The sequence below is a fragment of the Patagioenas fasciata genome, chromosome 2 (genome assembly GCF_037038585.1).
Source record: "Patagioenas fasciata isolate bPatFas1 chromosome 2, bPatFas1.hap1, whole genome shotgun sequence".
Taxonomy (NCBI): Eukaryota; Metazoa; Chordata; class Aves; order Columbiformes; family Columbidae; genus Patagioenas; species Patagioenas fasciata.
The window spans coordinates 7,004,990-7,029,355 of record NC_092521.1 but is presented as its reverse complement, the minus strand read 5'-3'; the positions used below and the strand labels follow the sequence as shown (position 1 = coordinate 7,029,355).

At 39.4% G+C, this 24,366-nt stretch overlaps 1 protein-coding gene across 1 annotated transcript in view; it reads right to left on the bottom strand.

Moving 5' to 3' along the window:
- FAM135B (family with sequence similarity 135 member B) overlaps window positions 1-24,366 on the bottom strand; it is a 209,871-nt gene that overhangs the window by 126,717 nt on the left and 58,788 nt on the right. Inside the window, exon 2 of the mRNA XM_065831691.2 lies at window positions 22,073-22,168. Coding sequence (XP_065687763.1) covers window positions 22,073-22,149 — 77 coding nt within the window. The 5' untranslated portion in view covers window positions 22,150-22,168. The remainder of the gene's footprint in view (window positions 1-22,072; window positions 22,169-24,366) is intronic.

The following is a 24,366-nucleotide window of genomic DNA, read 5'->3' as shown; positions in this document are numbered from 1 at the left end:
AGAGTGTATGGGTCAGGATCAAGGGACAGGCTGGTAGGGGTGATACTGTTGTAGGTGTCTATTACAGGCCACCAGATCAGACTGAGGAAGTTGATGAGGCCTTCTATGCGCAGCTGAGAGTGGCCTCACAGTCACAGGCCCTGGTTGTTGTGGGTGATTTTAACTTCCCTGATGTTTGCTGGAAGGACCATTCAGCCAGCCAGCCACAGTCCAGGAGGTTCCTCCAGTGCATTGATGATAACTTCCTCATGCAGATGGTGGAGGAGCCGACCAGGAGAGGTGCACTGCTGGATCTCATCCTCACTAACAAAGAGGGTCTGGTTGAAGCAGTAAAGGTTGAGGGCTGCCTGGGTTGCAGTGACCACGAGATGGTGGAGTTCAGCATCTCGTGTGGCAGGAACAGAATAGCAAGTAGAATTGCAACCCTGGACTTTGGCAGGGCTAATTTCGGCCTTTTCAAGCAACTGCTGAGGGAAACCCCATGGGCAAGACTGCTTGAAGGAAAAGGGGCCCAAGAGAGCTGGATTGCATTCAGAGATTGCTTCTTCCATGCTCAGGATCAGAGCATCCCCACACGTAGGAAGTCGAGGAAGGGAGCCAGAAGGCCTGCGTGGTTGAATAGGGATCTGTTGGGTATGCTCAAGCAGAAGAGGCGAGTTTACAGGTCATGGAAGCAGGGACTGGCCACTTGGGAGGAATATAAGGCTGCTGTTAGAGGATGCAGGAAGGCAGCTAGGGTAGCCAAGGCCTCCTTAGAATTACAGCTGGCGAGAGGGGTCAAGGACAGCAAGAAGAACTTTTTCAAATACATAGCAGATAAAACTAATACCAGAGGCAATGTAGGCCCACTGATGAATGAGGTGGGTGCCCTGGTGGCAGAAGACACAGAGAAGGCAGAATTGCTGAATGCCGCCTTTGTCTCTGTCTACTCCGCTGGAGGATGTCCTGGGGAACCCTGTACCCCTGAGACCCCGGATGAAGCCAGGTTAATGGAGGAGTTTGCTTTAGTCGATGAGGACTGGGTTAGGGAACAATTAAGTAGTCTGGACGTCCATAAATCCATGGGTCCAGATGGGATGCATCCGCGGGTGCTGAGGGAGCTGGCTGAAGTCATTGCTAGACCGCTATCCATCATTTTTGCCAAGTCTTGGGAAACGGGAGAGGTGCCCGAGGATTGGAGGAAAGCAAATGTCACTCCAGTCTTTAAAAAGGGCAAGAAGGAGGACCCGGGTAATTATAGACCGGTCAGCCTCACCTCTGTCCCTGGGAAAGTAATGGAACAGCTTATCCTTGGTGCCATCTCAAGGCACATCAGGGATAAGAGGGTCATTAGGGGCAGTCAGCATGGCTTTACCAAGGGTAAGTCATGCTTGACCAACCTCATAGCCTTTTATGAGAATGTAACAAGGTGGATGGATGATGGCAGAGCGGTGGATGTGGTCTACCTTGACTTCAGTAAAGCCTTTGACATAGTCCCTCACAGCATCCTCACAGCTAAATTGAGGAGGTGTGGTCTCGACAATAGAGTAGTGAGGTGGGTTGCAAACTGGCTTAAAGAGAGAAGCCAGAGAGTGGTGGTCAATGGTGCGGAGTCCAGTTGGAGGCCAGTATCTAGTGGAGTGCCTCAGGGGTCAGTACTGGGGCCAATATTATTCAATATATTCATTAATGATTTAGACGAGGGAATTGAGTGTACTATCAGCAAGTTTGCTGATGACACTAAGCTGGGAGGAGTGGCTGACACGCCAGAAGGCTGTGCCGCCATCCAGCGGGACCTGGACAGGCTGGAGAGTTGGGCGGGGGATAATCTGATGGAATTTAACAAGGGAAAGTGTAGAGTCCTGCATCTGGGCAGGAACAATCCCAAGTTCCAGTATAGGTTGGGGCATGACCTATTAGTGAGCAGTGTAGGGGAAAGGGACCTGGGGATCCTGGTGGACAACAGGATGATCATGAGCCAGCACTGTGCCCTTGTGGCCAGGAAGGCTAATGGCATCCTTGGGTGTATTACAAGGGGGGTGGTCAGTAGATCGAGAGAGGTCCTCCTTCCCCTCTACTCCGCCCTGGTGAGACCCCATCTGGAATATTGTGTTCAGTTCTGGGCCCCTCAGTTCAAGAAGGACAGGGAACTGCTGGAGAGGGTCCAGCGTAGGGCAACAAAGATGATTAAGGGAGTGGAGCATCTCCCTTATGAAGAAAGGCTGAGGGAGCTGGGGCTCTTTAGTTTGGAGAAGAGGAGACTGAGGGGTGACCTTATTAATGTTTATAAATATATAAAGGGTGAGTGCCATGAGGATGGAGTCAGGCTCTTCTCAGTGGCAAACAATGATAGGACAAGGGGCAATGGGATCAAGCTGGAACACAAGAGGTTCCACTTAAATTTGAGAAAGAACTTCTTCTCAGTGAGGGTAACAGAGCACTGGAACAGGCTACCCAGGGAGGTTGTGGAGTCTCCTTCCCTGGAGACATTCAAAGCCCGCCTGGACACATTCCTGTGCGACCTCACCTAGGCGTTCCTGCTCCAGCAGGGGGATTGGACTAGATGATCTTTTGAGGTCCCTTCCAATCCCAAACATACTGTGATACTGTGATACTGTGATAGAGACACGAGTGAATCAAAGGTTCTCTAAATCAAATGGTATATAGGGGTTCTGCTAGTTTAGATTGTTTTTCAGAAGAATCATAGAATGTCAGGGATTGGAAGGGACCTTGAAAGCTCATCCAGTCCATTTCACCCGCTGGAGCAGGAACACCCAGCTGAGGTTCCACAGGAAGGTGTCCAGGTGGGTCTTGAATGCCTCCAGAGAAGGAGACTCCACAACCTCCCTGGGCAGCCTGGGCCAGGCTCTGGCACCCTCACCATGAAGAAGTTTCTTCTCAAATTTAAGTGGAACCTTTTGTGTTCCAGTTTGTACCCATTACCCTTTGTCCTATCATTGGTTGAGCTTGTCCAGGTAGTCAAGGCCACAAAGTGTAATGCATTTATAACCCGCAACTTCCAAGATAATGCATAAGACTTATGTAGCCTATGTTAAGCTGGTGCAAAAGAAAATATTTCAGATAAATTAAACATCCGAATGCAAAGATATACTCTCTCCCCACAAAATATGCGACAAGAAGTAATAAAGCTTAATTTCAGCAGAAACCACTGATACAGTCTCTTTGCACTTCTGAGATAAATTTTTATTTTATGACAAGTACCTGCTGGACGCAGGCAGAAATGATGAGTTCTCAGAATTTATGATGGGTGTCTGTTTTGAAGTTCTCTTTGCTCTGGTACTGGTCTGCCATCACTGGGCTCAGTTTTATGCTGTTCTGCATTGCTCTTGGGAAGTGTGCTGTGTGCTATTGACAGATGCTTAAGCCTTCTTGAACCTTGATTCTTGAGGATCCACCTGCTGATACACCTGAGCAGATCAGTACCAGAGCAATGGCTGGGAGGGATCATGGACCAGGAGACCTTCCTGAAATTGCCAGAGATACAGATATAGCCATGGCACAATACAAGTCTTATGCTGTGACCATGCAACTTGACCCATCTGTGTTACGTTCTTCCACCATGAGAAGTGTTCATCTTTTATGGGACTTCCAGGTGGCTGAAGTGAACCATTTAGTGACAGCAGAAAATAGCATAACTTGTTCTGGGATCATGGCTCATGTGTCAGATCACACTGCATCTTCACATTGCTCATGTCCCCAGACTTCCTTCTTTCAGAAACTAGTTCAGGGGCAGTGACTGGAAGATACTCAAATTTTATATTCATTGGGGATAAGACAATTGCCAGGCTGTGAATGAATTCGTCTGCTGGGTTAAACATGCCCATTTTGCTCCCAATCAGTTTGTATCTCTCTTTGATTGCCACTTCAGCTTTCAATCTCCTGAGAAGTTCTGAAAATCAGAATATGAAAGTATTTTACACATTTTAAAGCAGCAGCCTCTGAATAGCCTTTTCATGGCTATCATCTTCTGTTGTCTCCTGTTTCCAGGAGTGGGATCCAAAACTTAATAAAATTTAGTGTAGCCACTTCTCCCAACCTGTTTATCAGTCTCAGTCTATAAACATTACAGAAACACTTTAGAACTCTCATGAGATGCCCTATTTTTCTTTTTCTAGTAAAAAAGAGGAAATATAAAGTTTGAATTAAGAAAGAAAAAGAATGTTCAGCTCCTATCTATTATATGATTGCTATGGAGTGCCTCTTATTTACACCTGGAACAGTTAAGGGTTACTTAACTCTCTGAGATTATCACAGTGTAAGATATTACAGGTGCTTCAGTTAGAAGAGCACAAAATCTCTCAATTTCTAGCTGTTCTTATAACTTAAGAGCAGATCAAAAAAGGTTAGTTCTTGACCATGATACTACATTAAGCCATGTTTTGAAGGTTTCTCATTGCCTTTGAGACAAGCATATAAGTGCTTATATCCTTATTAGGGTCCTAATTTTTCTGCCCTTTCCTTTCACTGTCTCTCTCTTCCAACAATAAAGTATGCTTCTTTCATTTTACTCTAATGTTCACCATTCTACAGCCTACTGCTCTTCACCCTTACTTTACTATGCTGTCTGAAAGGGATGTAAAGGGCAAAATGCTTTAATAGTACGGATATGGAACCAAATAAAAGGCAGTACTGCTACCTTGGTAAATATAAAAGGGCAAGAGCCCCTGAGGTGAGCATAAAAGGAGATGTAGAGACTGCTTGTTGGTGAAATTGTCAGAGAGCTGCAGGGATCCAAGGACTGGAGCTTTTATGGCCTGTAGAGCTGCCAGTTTCTGTAGAGAAGAGGTGATCTGATGGAAAGTTACACAAAGCTAGAAGTATAAAAGTGATCAAGACTGTGGCTTACCTGGATCCAAACGAAAGCCTTGCCTCACATGCACCAAGTGGCAAGTGTAGGCTGTGATTCAGGAATGCACTGAAATATGGGAGCTCTCCCATTAAGAACACTGTTCATTTGCCAAAAGTTGTTTATATCTTCTCCACATTGCCCCCAGAGCATTCAGTTGCTGAGAGCTTCCAGCTCTAAATCTTGGATTCAAAAAAATATTTACCTGTGCTTGATCCTGGGATATGGTGGGCACCTCCACAAGATGCTGAGAACCCTTGCATACTGTTTGTTAGGATGAGAATGAATCACATCAGGTACCTCTCAGGTCTGCAGAACTGGACAGCATTTATTACCAAAACAGGATGTTCTGTCAGAATGAAAAATCGAAAAAGAGGGCAGCCCTACATTTAGAATTGAACAATTTCCTCTAATTGAATGCACAACTCCCTTTGTCATGCTTTCTTGTGTCTGCAAGCTACAAGTTCCTTGTAGGTGAGAAGTTTACTTTCAGTAGACTCACCATGCCTTCTAGCTAGAGAAAAGGGCTACACTACTTACTGTACAACAAGGAGGATATGGATTGCCCTCCTCTTTCCCTATTAATTTTAGACCTGCCTTCATCAAAAGTTAGAGAGTCTGAGGATAAATCTGTGGTGAGAACTGTAGAAACTCATGATGCATGGCTGTGGAGTCTGGATTGCAGTGCCGCAGTTCTGTTTGACTAACCTGCTGTTGTGCCTTGACACAGAAGACATGGGCATCGTAGAGGAAGCTGCAAGACAGACCTGTCACCTTGTTCAATGTTTGTGTATGACTGATGAAAGCCTTCCTCTTGCCACCTCCAACAGATTCCAAAGTGAGGGGAAGGTTCCTTGGGATGCCCAAGATGTTCCTCTTACTGCCAAAAAGGTGGGAAGGAAATGCTGATAGCAGGAATGGTAACAGCTGCTGTGAACAACCACATTGTACCTACTGGTAGCTCCTGTGCCACACACTCTCACCCCTTTTTTCTGGGGCACTTCAACACCCTACCAGGAGCCTGTGGTAGATCTAGATCAGAAAGGCTTCTTGAAATAGCAATTGACTGAGAAAGTGTCTGAGTTGGTGTTTGTGGATGTGTGTAGGTTCTCAGGAAACACTACAAAAAATGAAATGTTTCAAAATAGGCTTACAATTTAGTTTCAAAGTTTACACTTGAGATTTATGTTTTGGTTTGCTTTGTTTTTTTTTGTCATTTCAGAATGCAACAGAAGAGTAATTATTTTCCATTCTTTAAGACTACATTTCAAATAATTAAGAAGAGCTTTATGCTAATCCACCTTGTGTTCTTTTCTGAGACAGTTTACTCCCAGCTCCTGTAACAATGGAGTTCGAGATCAAAATGTTCCTGTTCATATCTGATTCTTTGTGGTGTAGTAGGAAACCTTTTGGTTGCAAAATGAAATATTTTTCACTTGTATGCAAAGAAAAATATTTTTGTAATTGGAAAAGTTGTGTGGCTTAACCAGAGCCATGACTAAGGATCAAACTCCTACCCAGCTGCTTACTCACTCCTCATCAACAGGACAGGGGAAGAAAATAGGATGAAAAAGCTCATGTGTTGAGATTAAGACATGGAGATCACTTACCAATTATCATCACAAGCAAAACACCCTCAAATTTGGGAAAATGAATTTATTTTTTGGCCAATTAAAATAGATTTGAATAGTAAGAAACAAAGACAAACAATAAAACGACACCTACTCCTCATCCTTTTCCTAGACACTTGGCTTAGCCTGAGTGAAAAGAGAAGCAAGAAGGAAGAACAGTGTGTATCTTTCCCCCAACTTTGCCCTGGTCCAACCTTCACCCCTTCACTCCTGATTCCTCTCCCCGAGAGGTGCAGGGGGGTGACCAGGGTTTTGGTCAGTCCATCCCAGCCCCTCTCTACCACTCCTCTCTCCTCACACATCTCCTGGGCTGCCGTCCTTCAGGGACAACCTGCTCCTGCGTGGGTTCTCCACGGCTGCAGCTCCAGCAGGAAAGTTTCCCCCAAACACTGATTCAAGAGATAAATTAAGAAACTGTCCATTTCAATGAGTAGAAGAAGAAACTCCAGACTTTTAGACACAGATGTATTCATATTTCTCCCACACCAGGACTAGGGATGACCAAATTATTGCACCCCAAGGAAACCCTCCTCCTCCTTTTGGCCTTATTTTCCTCATTTTAACTTTCTGTATCAGATTTTCTTTCCTACTTTTTCTCAGGAAATGGGCCATGTCTGTTTCCATCCACTCACTCTACACAAATAAAACTAATTGTTAAATGTGGGATCTTACCCAAATTTACCTATTTTACCCACTGAACTGTTGCCAGCACTGAAAGAATGAAGAAGGAAGAATAGTCTCTTCTAAAAGTACACTCAGTGCTAGCACAACCCTGACAGCTCTAGAGATGGAAATCCCATTTTCTGTGGAATAGATTCAGTACTAACAACTGCATTGCAATCTCTCTTCAGAATGTTTTTGTTAATATGAGTCCTCTCTTCCTGACTGAAAATCTGTACAGAGTGGTGAAAAGTCTTTTCATTCCCAACTGTGTCATGAGTCTGTACCCTCGTCTAAAGCTATGACCTCATTTTTGTGTTAATCCTAAAATTAATCATGTAAGAATATACAAAACCTCATGTTTCAGAATTTTTCTACCAGGAGAAATTTTTCACAGAAGACAGAACCAGAGCAGTACTGAACAACACAGCCATAGAGACAAATGATGTGCCCACCGGGGCTGCTACTAAATCCTGGAAAACACAAGAGTTGGTAGCCTCTTAGCTTTACAGTAGTCAAGTCTCCAAGCTGGTTGCAAGTCTGTTTTTGGTATGAGGAGGACTTGTTTCTGAAACAGCTGGAAGTGAAACTCTGCAAGCTACAAGTTCCTTGTAGGTGAGAAGTTTACTTTCAGCAGACTCACCATGCCTTCTAACTAGAGAAAAGGGCTATGCTGCTTACTGTATGGCAAGGAGGGTATGGATTGCCCTCCTCTTTCACTATTAATTTTAGACTTGCCTTCATCAAAAGTAAAATAATAAAAATTGTTATTATCTTCCATCAGGATCCACAAATCAGATATTCTGCAGAGTCATAGATTCATAGAATAGTCTAGAATGGAAGGGACATGAAAAGGTCATCTTGTTCAGCCTTTCATGGGAAAAGGAGCCTAGATTATACTATCTGGGAGCTTGTCGAATCTCATCTTGAAAACCTTTAATGATGGGGTCTCTACCATTTTCTTGTGGAGGTTGTTCCAGTGAATGGCTATTCTCACTGTAAAACTTAATTCTTATACAAGGATGAAAACTCTTCAGGTGTTAATTATACCCATTATCACTTGCCTCTTCCATGTGGCTCCTCTGTCCTCTTTATAGCAACCCTTTAAGTACTAAAATACTATGATGAAGTCTTCCCTTAGCCTACTGTTCTCCAGGGAGAAAAATCCTAACTCCTTCAGTCATTCGTCACAGATCAGGTTCTCCAGACCTGCTTTAATCAATTTCATGGCCCTCACTTGTACCTTCTCTGTTCTGTCCATGACTTTCTTTAATTGTGGGAACCAGAACTGGGCACAATACTCTAAATGTGGCCTAACAGGAGCTGAGTAGAGTGTGTCAATCTCATCTCTGTCTCTGCTAGCAATGCCCCAGCGAATACAGCCCAAGATCCAAATTGCCTTCGTTGTTGCAGAGGTACACTGCTGACTTGTACTCATCTGGTTGTCCACCAGGGTACTTTCAGCAAGGCTGCTCCCCAGCCACACAGGTCCCAGCCAATACTGGGATCTTTGGTTAGTTCATCCCAGGTGCAGGACTTTGTTCTTGTCTTCGTTAAACTTCATACAGTTGTTGTTTCCCCACTGTTCCAGCCTACCCAGATCTTTCGGTTGGATGCCTCTCCCTTCTGACATATGCACCTCATCATCTAACTTGGTGTCATTTGCAAACTTGGTGAGGATGCTGTCAATCTGATCATCCAGGTCATTTATGGAGATGTTGAACAGCACGGGGCCCAATCTGAATCCCTGGGGCACCCCACTTGTAGCAGACTGCCAGCCTGAGTAAAAAACATTGATCACCACTCTCTGAGTGTGATCTGTGAGCCAATTTCCCACCCATTTTGCAGATCACCTATCCAGTCTATAGCTTACCAGTTTGTCCAGGTGGAGTCTGTGGGAAACAGCATTGAACACTTTGCTAAGTTCAATATCCCATCTGCTCAGTCGAGCTCTGTGCAGACTCTTTCAGAAGAAAAAATGCTGCTATGCTTTTCTGCATTTTTTTTTTTTGTAACCTAAGTCAAATGATAACTAGGTCCAGCTCCCTCCCATGTCTGAGATCATCTGCATCTTCATCTTTTCTGTGCTTAACCATATGGTATTGTTTTCTTTCCTGCTGAGGCTGTTCCTGTTTTTATCGAATAAAAATATTAATTGGATCTCAAATCAGCATTGTATATTAGATATTAGCAGAAGCGAGAATGAAAACTGAAGACTCCATTGATACAAGTGAATTCACTGTGATGGAGCTACACATTCCTGTTTCTCTAGCCCTTCATCCTATTTCAGAATACAATGACTCTCCTGACTTTTTCTATCCATTCACTGTATATGAGATACATATGTCTAAACTGAATTTAGGAATCCTAGTCTGGAAAGTAAAGCACCTAAACATTTGTTCTGATAACATTAAACACCATCAGACTCAAACCTCTCTGTGAATCTGGATATTCATGTCAGCATTTAAGATACTAATGACAAATATGTAAATTCTTTAATCAAACATATGAGATACTCTAAAGTGAGACAGACTCCTCAAACCTTCTGTCAGAGGCAAGTCTAAAAAGAATCTCGGATGATATCTCCATTTGTAAACCTGGTCCTTCATTACAATGGAATAAATGTTAATTTAATTTAGACAATGATTCTGGCAACAGCCTAATCTTAATAATATTCTCATCACATCAGGAGCACCACAAGAGTACAAATAGACATTAATGAACTTGTTTATTCTTCCTCTCTCCAACCAACAAACAGGCCACCTACCTTACAGAATTAAAACCTCACTGGCTCCCTTAAACCATTTCCCTACTCTTATTAATCATTGCTAGTGCCTGAATTAATCTTTCAGTACATGAATTCAGTGTATTCAGTATCTTGCTGGTTTGGTTAGCAGAGAACCCTTTATAGTATAGGATGTCACCTGACACTGGGCTGATTTTTGCATTGGACCATCCTAAAAGCACAGTGTCTTTTTGCAGGTAGCAAATAGCGTTGACCATCAACTAACTTCTGGAGACCAAGAAACACTGCAACAGGTCAAGAATAACCCAGCATTGCTTTCAAAGAGGGAAGCATTGGGAACTGATAACAGGGGCAAGTTTTCAGTGCTTAGAGAACTTATTTCCACTTTATTCTCTGAAATCTGTCCTACTGCTTTATTCTCTAAAAGCTGCTGATATATTTAGCCTTTCAATAACTCCACAGGGTAGGAGAGCACAGGTATTCATCCCAAACTGGTAACTTGGCCTGCTGACTGAAATTAAATAATTTCCTAAAATCTGAATGCTTACGTATCGTGCTCTTTGCCAAAACTAAGAACCTGACTCCAGTATGTTTTCTGTTAAGGAATTTAGCCTTCTTTCTTTACTCAGCAGTTGAACAAGCCAGGGTTTATCTGGGAATCATAGAATCATTTAAGTTGGAAGAGAACCTCAAGATCATCAAGTTCAACCATTAACCTAACACTGTCACAAAACCATGTCCAAAACAACCTCACCTGTGCATCTTTTAAATAGCTCTAGGGATGGTGATTCAATCACTTCCCTGGGCAAATCTTCACATCCAGTCACTTTCCTTAAGCTCTAGTATGTCTATTACATCAATTTAGTTTCCCCCAGTGCTAGAGAAATTTTATCTTGTAAGGAGGATGTGTGAGTCCTGATAATACATAATCCAAAGAGAAAGCACTAAATTGGTCATAAAAAAAAAAAAAAATCACAAAAAAAAAATACTAAAAGTCCACAGCTTCCTCAGCATTTTCATTGTTGGCTGGTTACAGACATAACTCCAAAGAGCCACATTATAAACTGACTTTTCATTTGTTGCAGGACATCATTAAGATTTATCATGTGTGGCCAAATGGGAAAAGAGATTACTAAAAAACAGTTCATTTTTCAGCTGCATTCTATTTGTAATACCTTTTCTTGGCAGATGTTATCCCCATAAATGAATGAATGTTCTGAAGTAACGAAGTGGACATGGATTGATGGGAGAAATTGATCTGCATTTGTTAATGTGCTTTTGCTGCAGCAAGCACATTAAGTAATTGAAGTGCTAAAAAAATCTTCCCATCCAGACACACAATATACTGAACTCCATTAATGCAAGGACAAAGGCCAACTATTTTTTTCCATTGCATCTCAAGTGCACCTTGTCTGCAGTATAAACACCATATAGTTTGATTGCAACCATAGAATTAAACTACCTAGTTACACAAACAGTTATTATCTCAAGGCAACTTTAAAGGATGAAGTGTCAAAAAAGAGTAATGATTTTGAGTTCCCCACATAAACCATGTTAAAAGGATCCGATCCAGAGAGAGGGTACAGTTTTCCATTCTGAAAATTAGACTTTGGGATGTTTTAACCTGAATACAAAAGTATCTGCAAAATAAAAGTTAGAGCCACACTGGAATAAACTTTTCCCATGCACAGTGATGTTTTCTACTATCACAACATCTGAGCAATTGTGATTGTACCCTGTTAAGATCAATCTTCTGAGATATTATTACTACTCACGTATTTGTAGGCAATAGCTGATAGACCAAAAGGCTTTTTAAGCCCACCTCAGGTCTTTTCCCAAACTCATTACTCACTCCAACGAATAATAACTATTATACTATTTGGGTTTGGAAGAGTTACATTAAAATGCACCTTACAAAACTGTGCAGAAGTGTGTGGACAGTATTGCCAAGAGAGGATTTCTTCAAATATAAGGCAGGAAAATAAAGCTAAACCACATGCCCTAGCCACTAGGCAGTGCTTTGTCTCTGAAAATGATGGGCATGGAGCACTAAGTTAGGAACATAACAGTGAAAGAAATTACTGGTCTGGTTTTTTTCTTCTTTTTTTACACAAACTTCCCAGCAATCATTAATGCAGAGTTGAAACCAGGAATGTGCAATATCTGAACGAAAATTCTGGACAACATGGTTATTTAAAACAAACATATGGTGGAAAGCCCAGAAATGTTACATTAATTTGAGAGCTTATGAGAACTCCAAATGTCGTCTTATCACTTCTCAACGCATATGGGCCAGATTCACCACTTGTTCTGCTCCCATTTGGTGCCCATGTAGCACAACAAGAACTGTCTGAGTCATATGTCGAGAAAGAGTGTGCTCACTTTACTTCAGCTACCTTTCATACATGGGATGGCAACTGATTTGTTTTGGTCATGAACACTAGAATGATAACTACTTATTAAGAAAAAAAAATCTTTAAAAGTACACATTGCACAACCTTCATCAAATTGGCCTCTGTTTTGTCAGGGGAAAACAAAATGTTTAAGTATAATCTAGTGAATCCATAGCTTCACTTCCCAGCTTTCTGTCTCATCTAGTCTTGTTATAGTTGTCTCAGCTTTTTCCCATCTGTAGAATATAAACAACTAGGATGTAAAAAAGACACTTTGAAGGACAAGTGAAGGTTGTAAGGTGATTTCAGATCCAAAGGTAAAAGGTGGTGATACTTTTGCAGATCACAGTTTGGTGTAGATACTCTGGCTACCCAGGTGGAAAGTTTTGTACACACCAGGAAATTTCAGAAGTCAAGAGGCAAAGATACAGACAGAGAAGGCATTCTACTTGCTCTTGGAAGACAAACATTAAAATATATCATACAGACAACGCTAGCCAAGAGGGATGTCATGCAAACAGATGGGATCCACTTTCTTAGGAAATAAAATACAAGGTGTAAAGTTGGATTGAAATCTCCAGTAAAAAAATATAGTTTAAAAGAGTAGAAGAAACTAAAATGAAACTTTTGGGATTCAACCAACTCTCATCAGTCATTAACTTGGAAGACAGCTCATTTTGTCATCTATAACATTAAAAATTGACCATCATAAGATTTTCTTCAAAGCTCTTGGTGTATAATTGGGCACTGCTTTGCCCATTTTTTATGAATCCAATTCATAAAATGGAAATATTTCTACAAGCAGAGATCTTAAATTTAAAGTATTATCCTCTGGAGTATCACAGAGTGGCTTTGATCACCCTTAAGAAAGTTAATTAAGTTTTAAGTTCAGCAAAGCAAAACTTTTCATTTAATGGGCTAAAACCATGTCTTTGATTTGAATTTCTACTTGAATCAATAGAGTTTATACAATAAGTAGTTGATTTTCATTCACGGGTCTTCTTGAGAAAGCTGTGATCATAGATGCACTTGAGCCTTAACTGTTTTATTCTGAATAATTGTACTTAATGATATAATGGATAATGGATGACACAAGCACCATAAATTCTTAGAATCAGGCAACGTTAAGCGCAGCATTGAAAACTAGGGTCCTGCAGGATGTGATTAATTTGTTGAGGAATCAGATACAATAATATAAAGACTAAAGGTGTGGAGCATTGCATATGGATGAGAAACAGAACTTAATTTTATTTGTAAACTGCATTTCTCAGCTAAGAATCACTTTTTAATGTGGTCAGATAAACCTATTTTGTGCTGTAAGCTAAACAGCCAGATGGATTACTGGAGACCATGGTGCTTATGATAAATCACTAAAACATCGTGTCTGCTTCACATGCTGAACCTGAGCGATGCAGAAGGGAGCTGCACAAGGTTGTTTCAATGCTGAGGAAGGCCATGGCCACACTCATCCTAAGGTCAGGGGATCATTCATGCTGGAATGGAACTTGGGAATTCTCCACCTCCATGGCTGCTCAAAACAGGACCAATTATTGAATTTGGACCAAATTCCAGTCAGGTCTTGAAAATTCCCAAGGATGGAGATTCCCCAGCTTCTCTGGACAACAACTTCCAGAGTTTGACTATCCTCATAAGAATTTGTTTTTTCCCTTGCATCCAGGAAATGTAGGAAGAGACCAAGTCTAGCTGTTCTCCCAACAGCTTGTCCTATATTTAAAGACAAGATTTGCTGATGATGGTTATGTCGTGCTTCCTCTAGGGATATGAACAATGTGTAACAATGTGATAACACATTCTGAACACAGATAACTTCATCTGTCTCAATTAGTTGCTGCTTGCAAAGTGCTTTAGAGTGGAAAAGTGCCAAAAGAGCTGCAAAGCACCACAATTACCCTCACATAAAAACTTGGAGAATAACTTCCCATTCCCTAAAAATTGCACACAGGGAACACAATTGTTTTTTTTTAAAGATTCTCATAGTTATTTTATTACCAGAGCTGCTCATTCAGTAACTTCTGGCACTCTCTCTTCTTTAGAATAATTGCACTGACACAGTCTGTGCTGGTGTCATGTTTCTGGCTTGTTCTAGTGAAGTTCTGTGCTTTAAAAATGTGTCACTTCACTTGTTCTTAAGTAATAAAATATGGCAGCACATACATATATATCCTTTCACACTTTTGACAGCTTAGATTCCCTTCCTCTACACACACACACACACACACACACACACACAGAACAATGAGTGATTCCCAGCTGTAGACATTTGTGCATCAGCAACTCTATGAATTAGGAACTGCGGTCAACATTTAAATGTAGCTCTGTATCAATGTAAATCACATTAACTGAAACTGAAGCTGCTTTCTGACATAATTCACTTAGAAAGTCATCAAAGCAGCAATGTAAATGTCACTATGATTGGGGTAATATTTGTTTTCCTTAGGGGAGATAGTATCCAGCTGTTAAAGGACAAAGGTTTAATTTTTGTCAACCTAATACTTCAATTATCCAAGTTTGAGGTTTTCTTCTTTTTAACTTATTTTTTTATTATTTTTTAATGGCTTGTAAGGAACCCTCTTTCTTTCCACTTTTCCAGCACTGATTATCAACAAGAATTAATTTAACAAGTGAATGGAACCTTGAGTTAATATATTTAAAAAAAAAAAAAAAAATAAAACAAAAAACAAACAAAAAAAAATCCTAATAAATCTGAAGTTGTTTTTGAATCTTTGGGATACAGCCTTCCATGGGTTTCATAGCAATCATGAACATTAAAATGTTAATTTTAAATAGTACAAGAGTTTCTTCTCTAATTGCCTGACTGCAGGAAACACAGGTTTTTAAAAAAAGGAGTAGGACCTGCATTGAAAGCACAGACATTGTCAAAGGCTCAGCTACAAATACTGGCAGAGAAATTTTACTAGAAATGTCCTTGCTTAATATTAGGTATCACAAAGACACTTCCTTGGAGGCATGAGTTACAGAGATGTATTGCTTGACAGTCTCTAAATCAGAGAAGACACAGTTCAACAGGCTGATGGAGTAACTCCCATTAACATCAGTGGTTTTAAAGAAGACTATAGAAGTCTCATTAACATAAAATACTGAATGGTTTTAACTGATTTCCTGAATGTTTATCAGTCTTGAGAACCAAGGCTGGATGAACTGTGAAATCCCTATAGTTTCTGAGATGTAGATATTTATATTATTTTATTCAGCTATCAAAACACATTGCTGACAAGAATACTACAAAGTGTCCATTATGCTATGGTACTGACTTTGTCTAAGCATTCAAAAAATTATAGGTTTCTTTAGTAACCAGCATGTCTATAAACACATGGAAAAGCTTTTTTTTTTCTAATCCCATTTAGTATTAAATTCTTATATGATACTCATCACTAATACCTGAACAATTGTCAGTAGTGCTTTCATGAAGACCAATGTCTATCAAATAATTTTACTTTTATTCTCTCACCTTGGGTAGAAATTTGAGCAGTAGAGTGTTTCCTTTTTTAACTCCATACCTTTTGCACACAGACACACTATTTTGCACAGTTATCAGAAATACTGAATAACTTCTAAGCTGCCTAGCCCTTGGAGATGATCCCCTGTCCTGTAAAGGTTTGCTGCACTGTCCCAGTCAGGTACCAGAGAAGGGATGATCCTTCATGCATGTGTGTGTTCCATTTAAAAAAAAAAGTTCTACTTTACTAAAAAACAAACAAACAAACAAACACAAAACAAACAATCAAACAATTTAAAAACAAACACACACCCACAAAACAAACAAACAAACAAAAACAAACAAAACAAAACAAAAAACTGATCGCCATGTTCAACCCTGAGATTGGGTTGAATCCTTGCTTGGATTCTCGTCACAGGCTGCAAATCACTCTGAAAGCAGAAAGCAAGTAGTTCTTCTTTGCTTTCTACACCAGTTTCCCATAAAATGTGGTGTCATGGAATCATAGAATAGTTTGGGTTCGAAGGGATCTTTAAAGATCATCTAGTCCAACACCCCTTCAATAGTCAGGGACATCTTCAACCAGATCAGGTTGCTCAGAGCCCCATCCAGTCTGCTCTTGAACCTCTCCAGGGATAGGGCATCTACCACCTCTCTGGGCAACCTGTGTCAGTATTTTACCACTCTCAGTGTAAAAGATTTCTTCATCATATCTAGTCTGAAACATGTCCAAGATGTTCACAGCAGTCTGTGGAGCTGAGGAGATAATGTGCAGTGTTATGTATTAATGACATTACTGAAGCTCAGAACAATTGGTGTTAAGACATCAGAGCAAGAGCATATCTCCTGTGCAAACAGAGATAGTAAGAATATCAGTCATGTCTGTTATGGTTATTATCAGCAAGCAGCTTAGGGACCAGTTATGGAGATAAATATATATATGTATCTTTCATCAAAGAATAGTGAGCCATATCCTACAGGAAGCTGTCATCTAACTGCTAATTTGTGTCTTACTGAAGTTCACCTCTCCTTTCTCTGCTACTCACTGGACCATTGTAGTGTAGCACATTTGTGCGTGCAACAGATGGATATACCTATTCTCTTCATAATGTTGTCACTTGATTTTACACCATCTGGTTAATTGTACAATCAACAATTATTACACAAGAGTGGCAGAAAGACATTAAGAGAAGTGACCACAGTAGGTCATACAAAAAGGAGCTCTGATAGGCAAGGCACAGTTTTCATCACCATACAGTGGCTGCCTTTCAGAAAGGACTCACTAAGGTTGTCTGCCACGTATAGCATGTGAATCATTATCTCAGGTTCCTGAGATCCAGGTCCCTTATTTCTGAATCAAGATCATACTAATTCTGTACTATTGCCTTGGTTAGCCAACCTACTAGATGTGTTGGAGTTGTCCTTTAGCTGGGTTCTCTATAAATAAAGACGTGACACAGAACAACTACTTAATAAGTGTAGGATAAGTCAGTATTACTTATTGGATGGAGGAAGATAATTTCCAGATACAGGGGTATCTTTCCACTGACTATTTTTATCATTGGTTAATGGACTTTGTTGAGATGCCGCTCTTAACTTGCAGATCAGTCTCATATCATAGGCTTCACTCTATCTAATTTCAGTCTTTTCCCCCTCCCACTGATGCTGGAGATCCCGCCTCTCTTCAGTAGCCACAGAGTGCCTGAAAGTTAAAGACGGCTACACTAACTAACTGAATCGACTTCACCAACTGTCATGAAAATAACTCATCATACATAATTCTCCTGAAGTTTTACATTTGCTACACTTCGGGACATGGATGTTTGGCTTACCAAACACCAACATCTCAGCTACTTTCATCAGTACAGGTTTGTGCTACACCAGTTTAAATCCTGTCAGTTCAGTGCAGCACACTCTCAATTGCCACTGCATGACCATGTAGACAGTTATTGCCTTATTACTCCTGAGCATTTTTTTCTTTCTTTTTTTTGGAATGTATCTGATGCTGCCTTAAAGTGGAGGTCTGTTTGAGACTCACATAAAATATAACACGAAGAAAATAGTCGGTTCTGTTAATACATCTATTCTGAGGGACAGCACTTATAATTTCAGAAATGTATCACTTTGGCATGCCTGTTAGCCCTCTTCTTTTTCCTTTTTCCTTTTTTTTTTTACCTCTTTTCCATTAAAGACAATCCATACACCATAAATGAATTACATAACTATTTTCAAATCACACAGATTTACAGTCCAAAATTGATTTGTATTTCACTACAAGTGGGAAATTTGAATAAATTCGTATTGTTATGAACAAAGTAATAAGATTTGCCTCTGTTCTAGACTATTTTTTTTTTTTTTTCTTATCTTGACATTGTACCTCAAAGACTCTGGGAAATGAGCTCTGAAGCTCTAAATAAGGTATGTATTTTCCAGGTGTCCATCTTGACAAGAAAAGCAATGGTTGATTGCCGAAACCCAGTTTGCTGAGAAAAGGAGCTGCTGCATTTTGTCTCTGAAGGGGATGATTTTATGATTAAGTACACCAAAATAGTGTTTTCCATCTGGTATGCAATGGGGATGTTTTGCCACATAAAGGCTTTGTCTGTTCAGTCAGAATATGTTTTCAGCAGCTCTGAGTGCTATTGATACTTGCTCTGATACTGGTAGGGTTTTGGAAACTCTGACACCACTGAACTTCTCCCCAGGGCAATGTTGCATTAATTTTAGAAGAATGTGGACTTCATTTTTGCACTCTTTTTTAAACACCACAACCCCTTGCACACATAAACCACCAGTGTAATTGTTAGACACTTACAAATTGCAGCATGGAATTTGAGGAGTGAAAAGACTGTTAAGCGGTTGATTCAGTCCTGTGATTGGTTACTAATGAATTACCTTGATCCTCACTTTCTAACATATCATTGCCAGAATCTCAGCATTATTAAGTCACTGTTTCACCTTCCTTGTGCCCTCTGCTCCTTCAGAGACTCCAGAAGTAAGTTACTCTGCAAACCCAATAGTTGCGGGGTTGTTTCTTTTCTCTGTCAAATAGCTTTTGAAAAGCTTTAACAAAAAAGGTGCAGGATAGCTTCTGACAGAACTAGACAAATCAATTAATTGATCTCTGGCAGTCAAGGATAATTTTATTTCCTACTCTATTAAGGAAAATCAGAATCAGTTAACTAATTTCACTAAAGAAAATATCTGTCACCAGTTATTAAGCAGCACATGACAGAGAGAATTAAGAATGGAAAACTTCAAATTGTGGTTGGTTGTGATGGTGTTTTTTTTTTTTTTTCCAGAAATTGCATTACTTGTTACTCAACCTTTAGAACTCTGGCATCAAACAGCATTGTAAATCCTTTGGTTTGACCAAATAAAAGGTTTGTTCTTCCCATATAGAAACACCTACAGCATTTAACCTTTGATGTCTATAAATACTGACACTGTTATGCTTGCACTTCAGAAGATAAATTCGTTAACTGACCAAAGTAAACTACCTGCAATACATAATTTACTAATGACTGTTCCTATTATGTATACCACAAACATATAACCATAACAAGTATTTACCAAAAAAAACCCTATTGATATTGTAGTCTTTTTTTCAATATCAACCATTCATACAAGTAACATGACTGAAACATCACAGGGTGCAATTCAGATAGAACAAAGAGTTTCCATTTCTTGTGGGGAGAGAGAGGTGGCAACTGTCTGTGTGTGCAGACAGAATTCAAACTAGGTTCCAGTGCAATCAAAAATAGAACAGGACCATTACTGAAGGTCTAACACTTAAAAGCACTTTGACTCTGTGGCTTACAGCCAGTAGATTATGTCCTTAATCAATTTTGAATATTAACTATTGCCTGACAGCTCCAGAAGGGTGGATTCTCTTGCTAAAACTTGTTGATTTATTCATTCCTTTATTTGCATGGAGTGCTATTCCCTAAAAGGCTCACTGTTGGCCCAGCCATGCTCTCCCTAAAAGTAATGACTGCAGAAGGACTGTTTTCCAAGACTAAGTATTTTGGAAAATACTGTCCTTATTTCTGCACAGTTACATAGTTCCCACCCAGGAATCACAACCTTATGCCAATTAGGCATACAGTAGCAGGACTGCTATATATCTGCGGAGATAATTAGGTTTTTGATTGTGTTTTTTTAATCATTATTTTGATTTTGTACCAAAGTGTTAAGAGGAAAAGTAGGAAACAGAAATTAATATTAATACTCTTCATTGTTATTCTTGCTTTTCTTCTTAAAAACACAGCATGTTGGGTTCCCAAAGAAATTAAGATTCATTTCAACTCTGCTGTTTATCCTGATAGACAGCCTTTCATAAATCACCTTTCCATCCTTTTGCAGGACAGAATGATATTGACTGAATTTAAAAGGCACTCAAAGTAAACAGAAACAGAAAATTCCCATCATCATTACTTCTACCACCCTCTCATTTGGGGAGGCTGTATTTCAAGCCAAGATATCTCAGATCAGTGAATATTAACAATGGCAATAAGGGAAAAAAAGAAAAAGTGTGCCCAAGTTAAAATGAAATTGGGCAAGTTCATGCTCTGCTTTTCTTCACACTTTCATGCTGCAGTGATAGGGGCTGCTGACTAGATGAAGCCAGCCAAATGATACTGATCAGCAAATATGAGATACAATAAATGGTTTTCTTGGAATTGCAAAGGTTAGAACTACAGAAGGAAAGCAAATGTAATACTATGCAGGATACAGAGAAAGAAAAATTACTGTAAACAAATTAATGCAGTATAACCTATAGTACCATGTGTTTGGAATATTAATCAGTAAAGCAAGGTAAGCACCTCTGGGGAAAATGCAAGGGTAATTAGGAACTCATTAGTTTGACAGCAGAATAAATTATCTCTGTTAGTCTAGGTTTACCTACACACCAGAGATTTGATCTGACCATCAAAGCCAAAGAAACCATTTTAGAGAAATTATTGAATGCAAAATCTGGCCAATACGACAAAAAACAAGCAGCTTGTCACACAGTAACATGAGAAGTGGGATGGTTACTGGCCGTCTAAGTCAAAAAAATCAGTGAACGCACAGATGGTTGTGAATTTTCAGATGTGAGGAAGATCAAAGCCCTTATACTGATCATCACAAGCCAAGAAAAAAAAAATCTATAGCTAGAACTGTCTTCTAAGGTTGTAAGGACCAGAATACACAAGAGATTTCTGTAACCCAAATAAACCAAACACCTCAAGAATAGAGGATTTTTTTTTTTTCCTATTTAACACAAGTATTGGTATGGTCAGAATGTTTTCAGACAAATTTAGTGGATATTCGCTTGGACATACTACCAGAATGATAGATGTTAGTTGTTAAAGTAAAACAGATATATGTTTCCTTCAAGTTCACAACATCTTTTTCACTTAGTTCATCAACGTAAAAACTATCAAAAGCCTGTATACAGATGGACTCAGCTCTACCTAATCCATCCCAATATCTGAAACAAATCCATGAGTTTTGTACTTGAAATGGTGCTCAAGATGGACCACCTCAACTCAACTGTGAACCAACCCTGTATCAAGCTAAGGCTTGAAAGAGAATAGCTAGTGAATGTTAATTTGACCCATCTTGGTCTTCTGGTCTCCTCAAAAAGTGTTTCAGCATCTTATCTTTTCCACACTGAAAAACAACAATGGGGTCCAATGTGCAGACAGAGTAATGACTCACACCTGGTTAGAATTCTCCACAGCCACTGGGCTGTTATAAAAGTTGTTAGGAAGAGAGGTGCAAAAGAATGGGGGCAAAATTTTTGATAAACCAGAAGTTGCACATGTTCTTCTAACTTACAGGGACATGAAAAAAAACAATGTGCCCACCAGAACCAGAGCTTTAGGTGACGATGAGTATTCATGTTCCTTTCCAAAATGGTGGGATTCAGCTGAACTTCTTTAAATGAATATAGTCATTAGATTTATTACTCTAAAATGAAAATATTTTCATTGTAGTTCAATGAAGTTATCATTTAGCACAGAGGCTCAATTCCAGTCCAGAAGCATTTAAAGCAGCTATTGTTCTTATATCTGAACATATGCTTAAAATAATTTGCAGCATTACAACATCATGTTACAAAAACATGTCAGTCACTCTGACTTTATAGTGAAAGTAATGTACATTGATCTTCCTTGACGGCAATGAAAACCCAATGACATTCTTCCTTGCCCCAGAGATTGCATGAAATATAACTGCATTTGGCAGAAAATAACTTGTTTTGAAGGTTAACTCTTTTCTGTAATTTACTTCTCTGTAAGCAGCTGCAAATTAATGGAAACATCAACTCACCCTCGCTGGAAGAGGTCCACGTTATGGAATTTGTGTAGCTCCACAGAAAACTCGACCGTTCCCTGGACCTCAGACATGATTTTTTCAGGTCATCACCTAAACAACACATATATACAGGCATTATAAACACTTGAAGTATCTTGCTTTAAAAATCCATGAATGGATTACTACATTTTATTCAGCATCTAGAGGTTCCTGCAAAGCTTGAAATTGACTGAGATCAACTGGAATCTTTCCAATAACATCATTGAGCTCCATCTTTAGGAAGATTCACTAAAAACCAGATCAAAGTAGTAATTAAAATAGGTAAAAAGTCTAATTAAGCCTGAAGACAGAATGATAATATTATGGAAAACATAAGGAACAAAAAGTAAATAACATATTATGTGCAAGAATCTCAAAGCAAATTTTAATTAACCTTCTTGCTACTCTTGTACGGGAAATTGATTTTTTTCTTCCCATTTTACCAAATGGCACATATCCAGGGTCAGCACAGCTCATTTCAGTAAAAGCACAGGCTAAGAAGACAAAAACCCCAGACAGCTGAGAGCAGAATTCAGAATTATCTTGCTTTTGACTCCTCCTATGACTTAACTAAAGTCCTGGAAGGGAAGCTTCTGAGGGAATATGAATAATTTAAAGATTAATGAATAGAAGAGATTCTTCTAAGGAAAATGCTGACAATCAGAGCACCTTATAGGTCAAACCAACTGAATCAAGATTTTGAAGCATTACAGCCATTTGCGGATGATATCTCCTATGTTCATTAAGTAATAGAATAATTTAGGTTGGAAGGGATTTCAGGAGGTCATACTTTACTCAAGAAAGCTTTGGGAAAGTAAGTTTAATACAACAGTGTAAACCCTTAACATCTCCCTAATAGCAGCAGAGGCAAGCCAAGGGCTTTTACAGATTTTGGACAGATTTGAATTTTCTATTTACCCTTTCCTCCTTTTCCCCCTGCAAGTCTACTTCTGGCAATCTGCAAGCTGTATAGAAATTGCCTATAGCATAATTAAAAAGATAGAGATCAGATTTGTTCAATTAACACATTCATAAGCGTAATTTTTGTAGCTGTTTGACAGGAGCCAAGTACAATTTCTGAGGAAGACCCATGTCAGGGCTATTAATAATTCCCTTTTCTGAGGCATAAGTGGCTTTAAAGGAACATCCAATTCAGACTGCAAAGTGGAGAATTTCTCCATATGTACTAACAAGTAGTTTCCATGTCACTCAGAGATTTAACCATTGCCTACAATGAAGTGAGAATGAAGAGTTTGATACATTAAGTCCTCAGAGAAGCAGAAGGTTGTAGTTTTCTGATAAGTATCGATGTTCACATTTGATTAGTAATTTTCCAACTGACTGTCTTATTATATTGGTTAATTTAAACTATGCTTTATTTCTGATTATCCTCTCAAGCACTACCATTTCTCAAAAAGAGCTCCTTCCAAAGTTAAAAGGTTATTGGGCTTTCATTCACTGTCCTAAAAACCAAACATTGCAGATGTTGAGTCTGGAATGAAAAGAATGGGACATTAAATGTACGCAATATATGTAATAGATGTCAGTAACTGAAAAGAAGAAAAGAACAATTGCTAAGCTACTCATCTGATATATCTCTAAGGTAAGGAACTCTACATTAACTTGTCTCAGGACATGATTTAGGAGCAGTGAAGGTAAACTCAAACATTATCACTTGTAAAAGCACTGTTTTAAAAAAAAAAAAAAAATATTTTTTTTTCTTCCATTTGAACAGAATCAGGCTAATGTTTTCTCATTTCACGTTCTCACACAAAGGATTTGTATACTGTTTATGAGTCATGTGTATCACATATCCACCTGGTTATGTGTGTGATAATCTTGTCTGAGCACACAGCATCAAAACAAAGTAGACTGTGTGTGGGAAGCCAAGAGAAAACCACACAATATAACAAAGTGATACTTTGACAAGGTATTTAGCCTCGAGGAGAGTGCTAGTTGGAAGAATTGCCTTTGGATAAACCTGCATGTTGTGCTGATGCGTATTTCCCTAGACTGAAAGGTCAGGATCAAAGGAAACTCCATGCTTTTGAAGACATCAGTTTAAAGAGGAGAGTTGTGATCGCATGGTCAGCCAGTTCAGACCAGTATCAATATTGTCCAAGATACAAAGAATGACATGAAGGTAAGGTAAACTAGAGTGAATGAAAAATTAAATACATTGAAATACAAACACACATCTTCATTCTACTTACATTTTATTTTGTATGTTTTGTACCTTTTCAAAACAAATGTAGAAGAATCATCCTAAA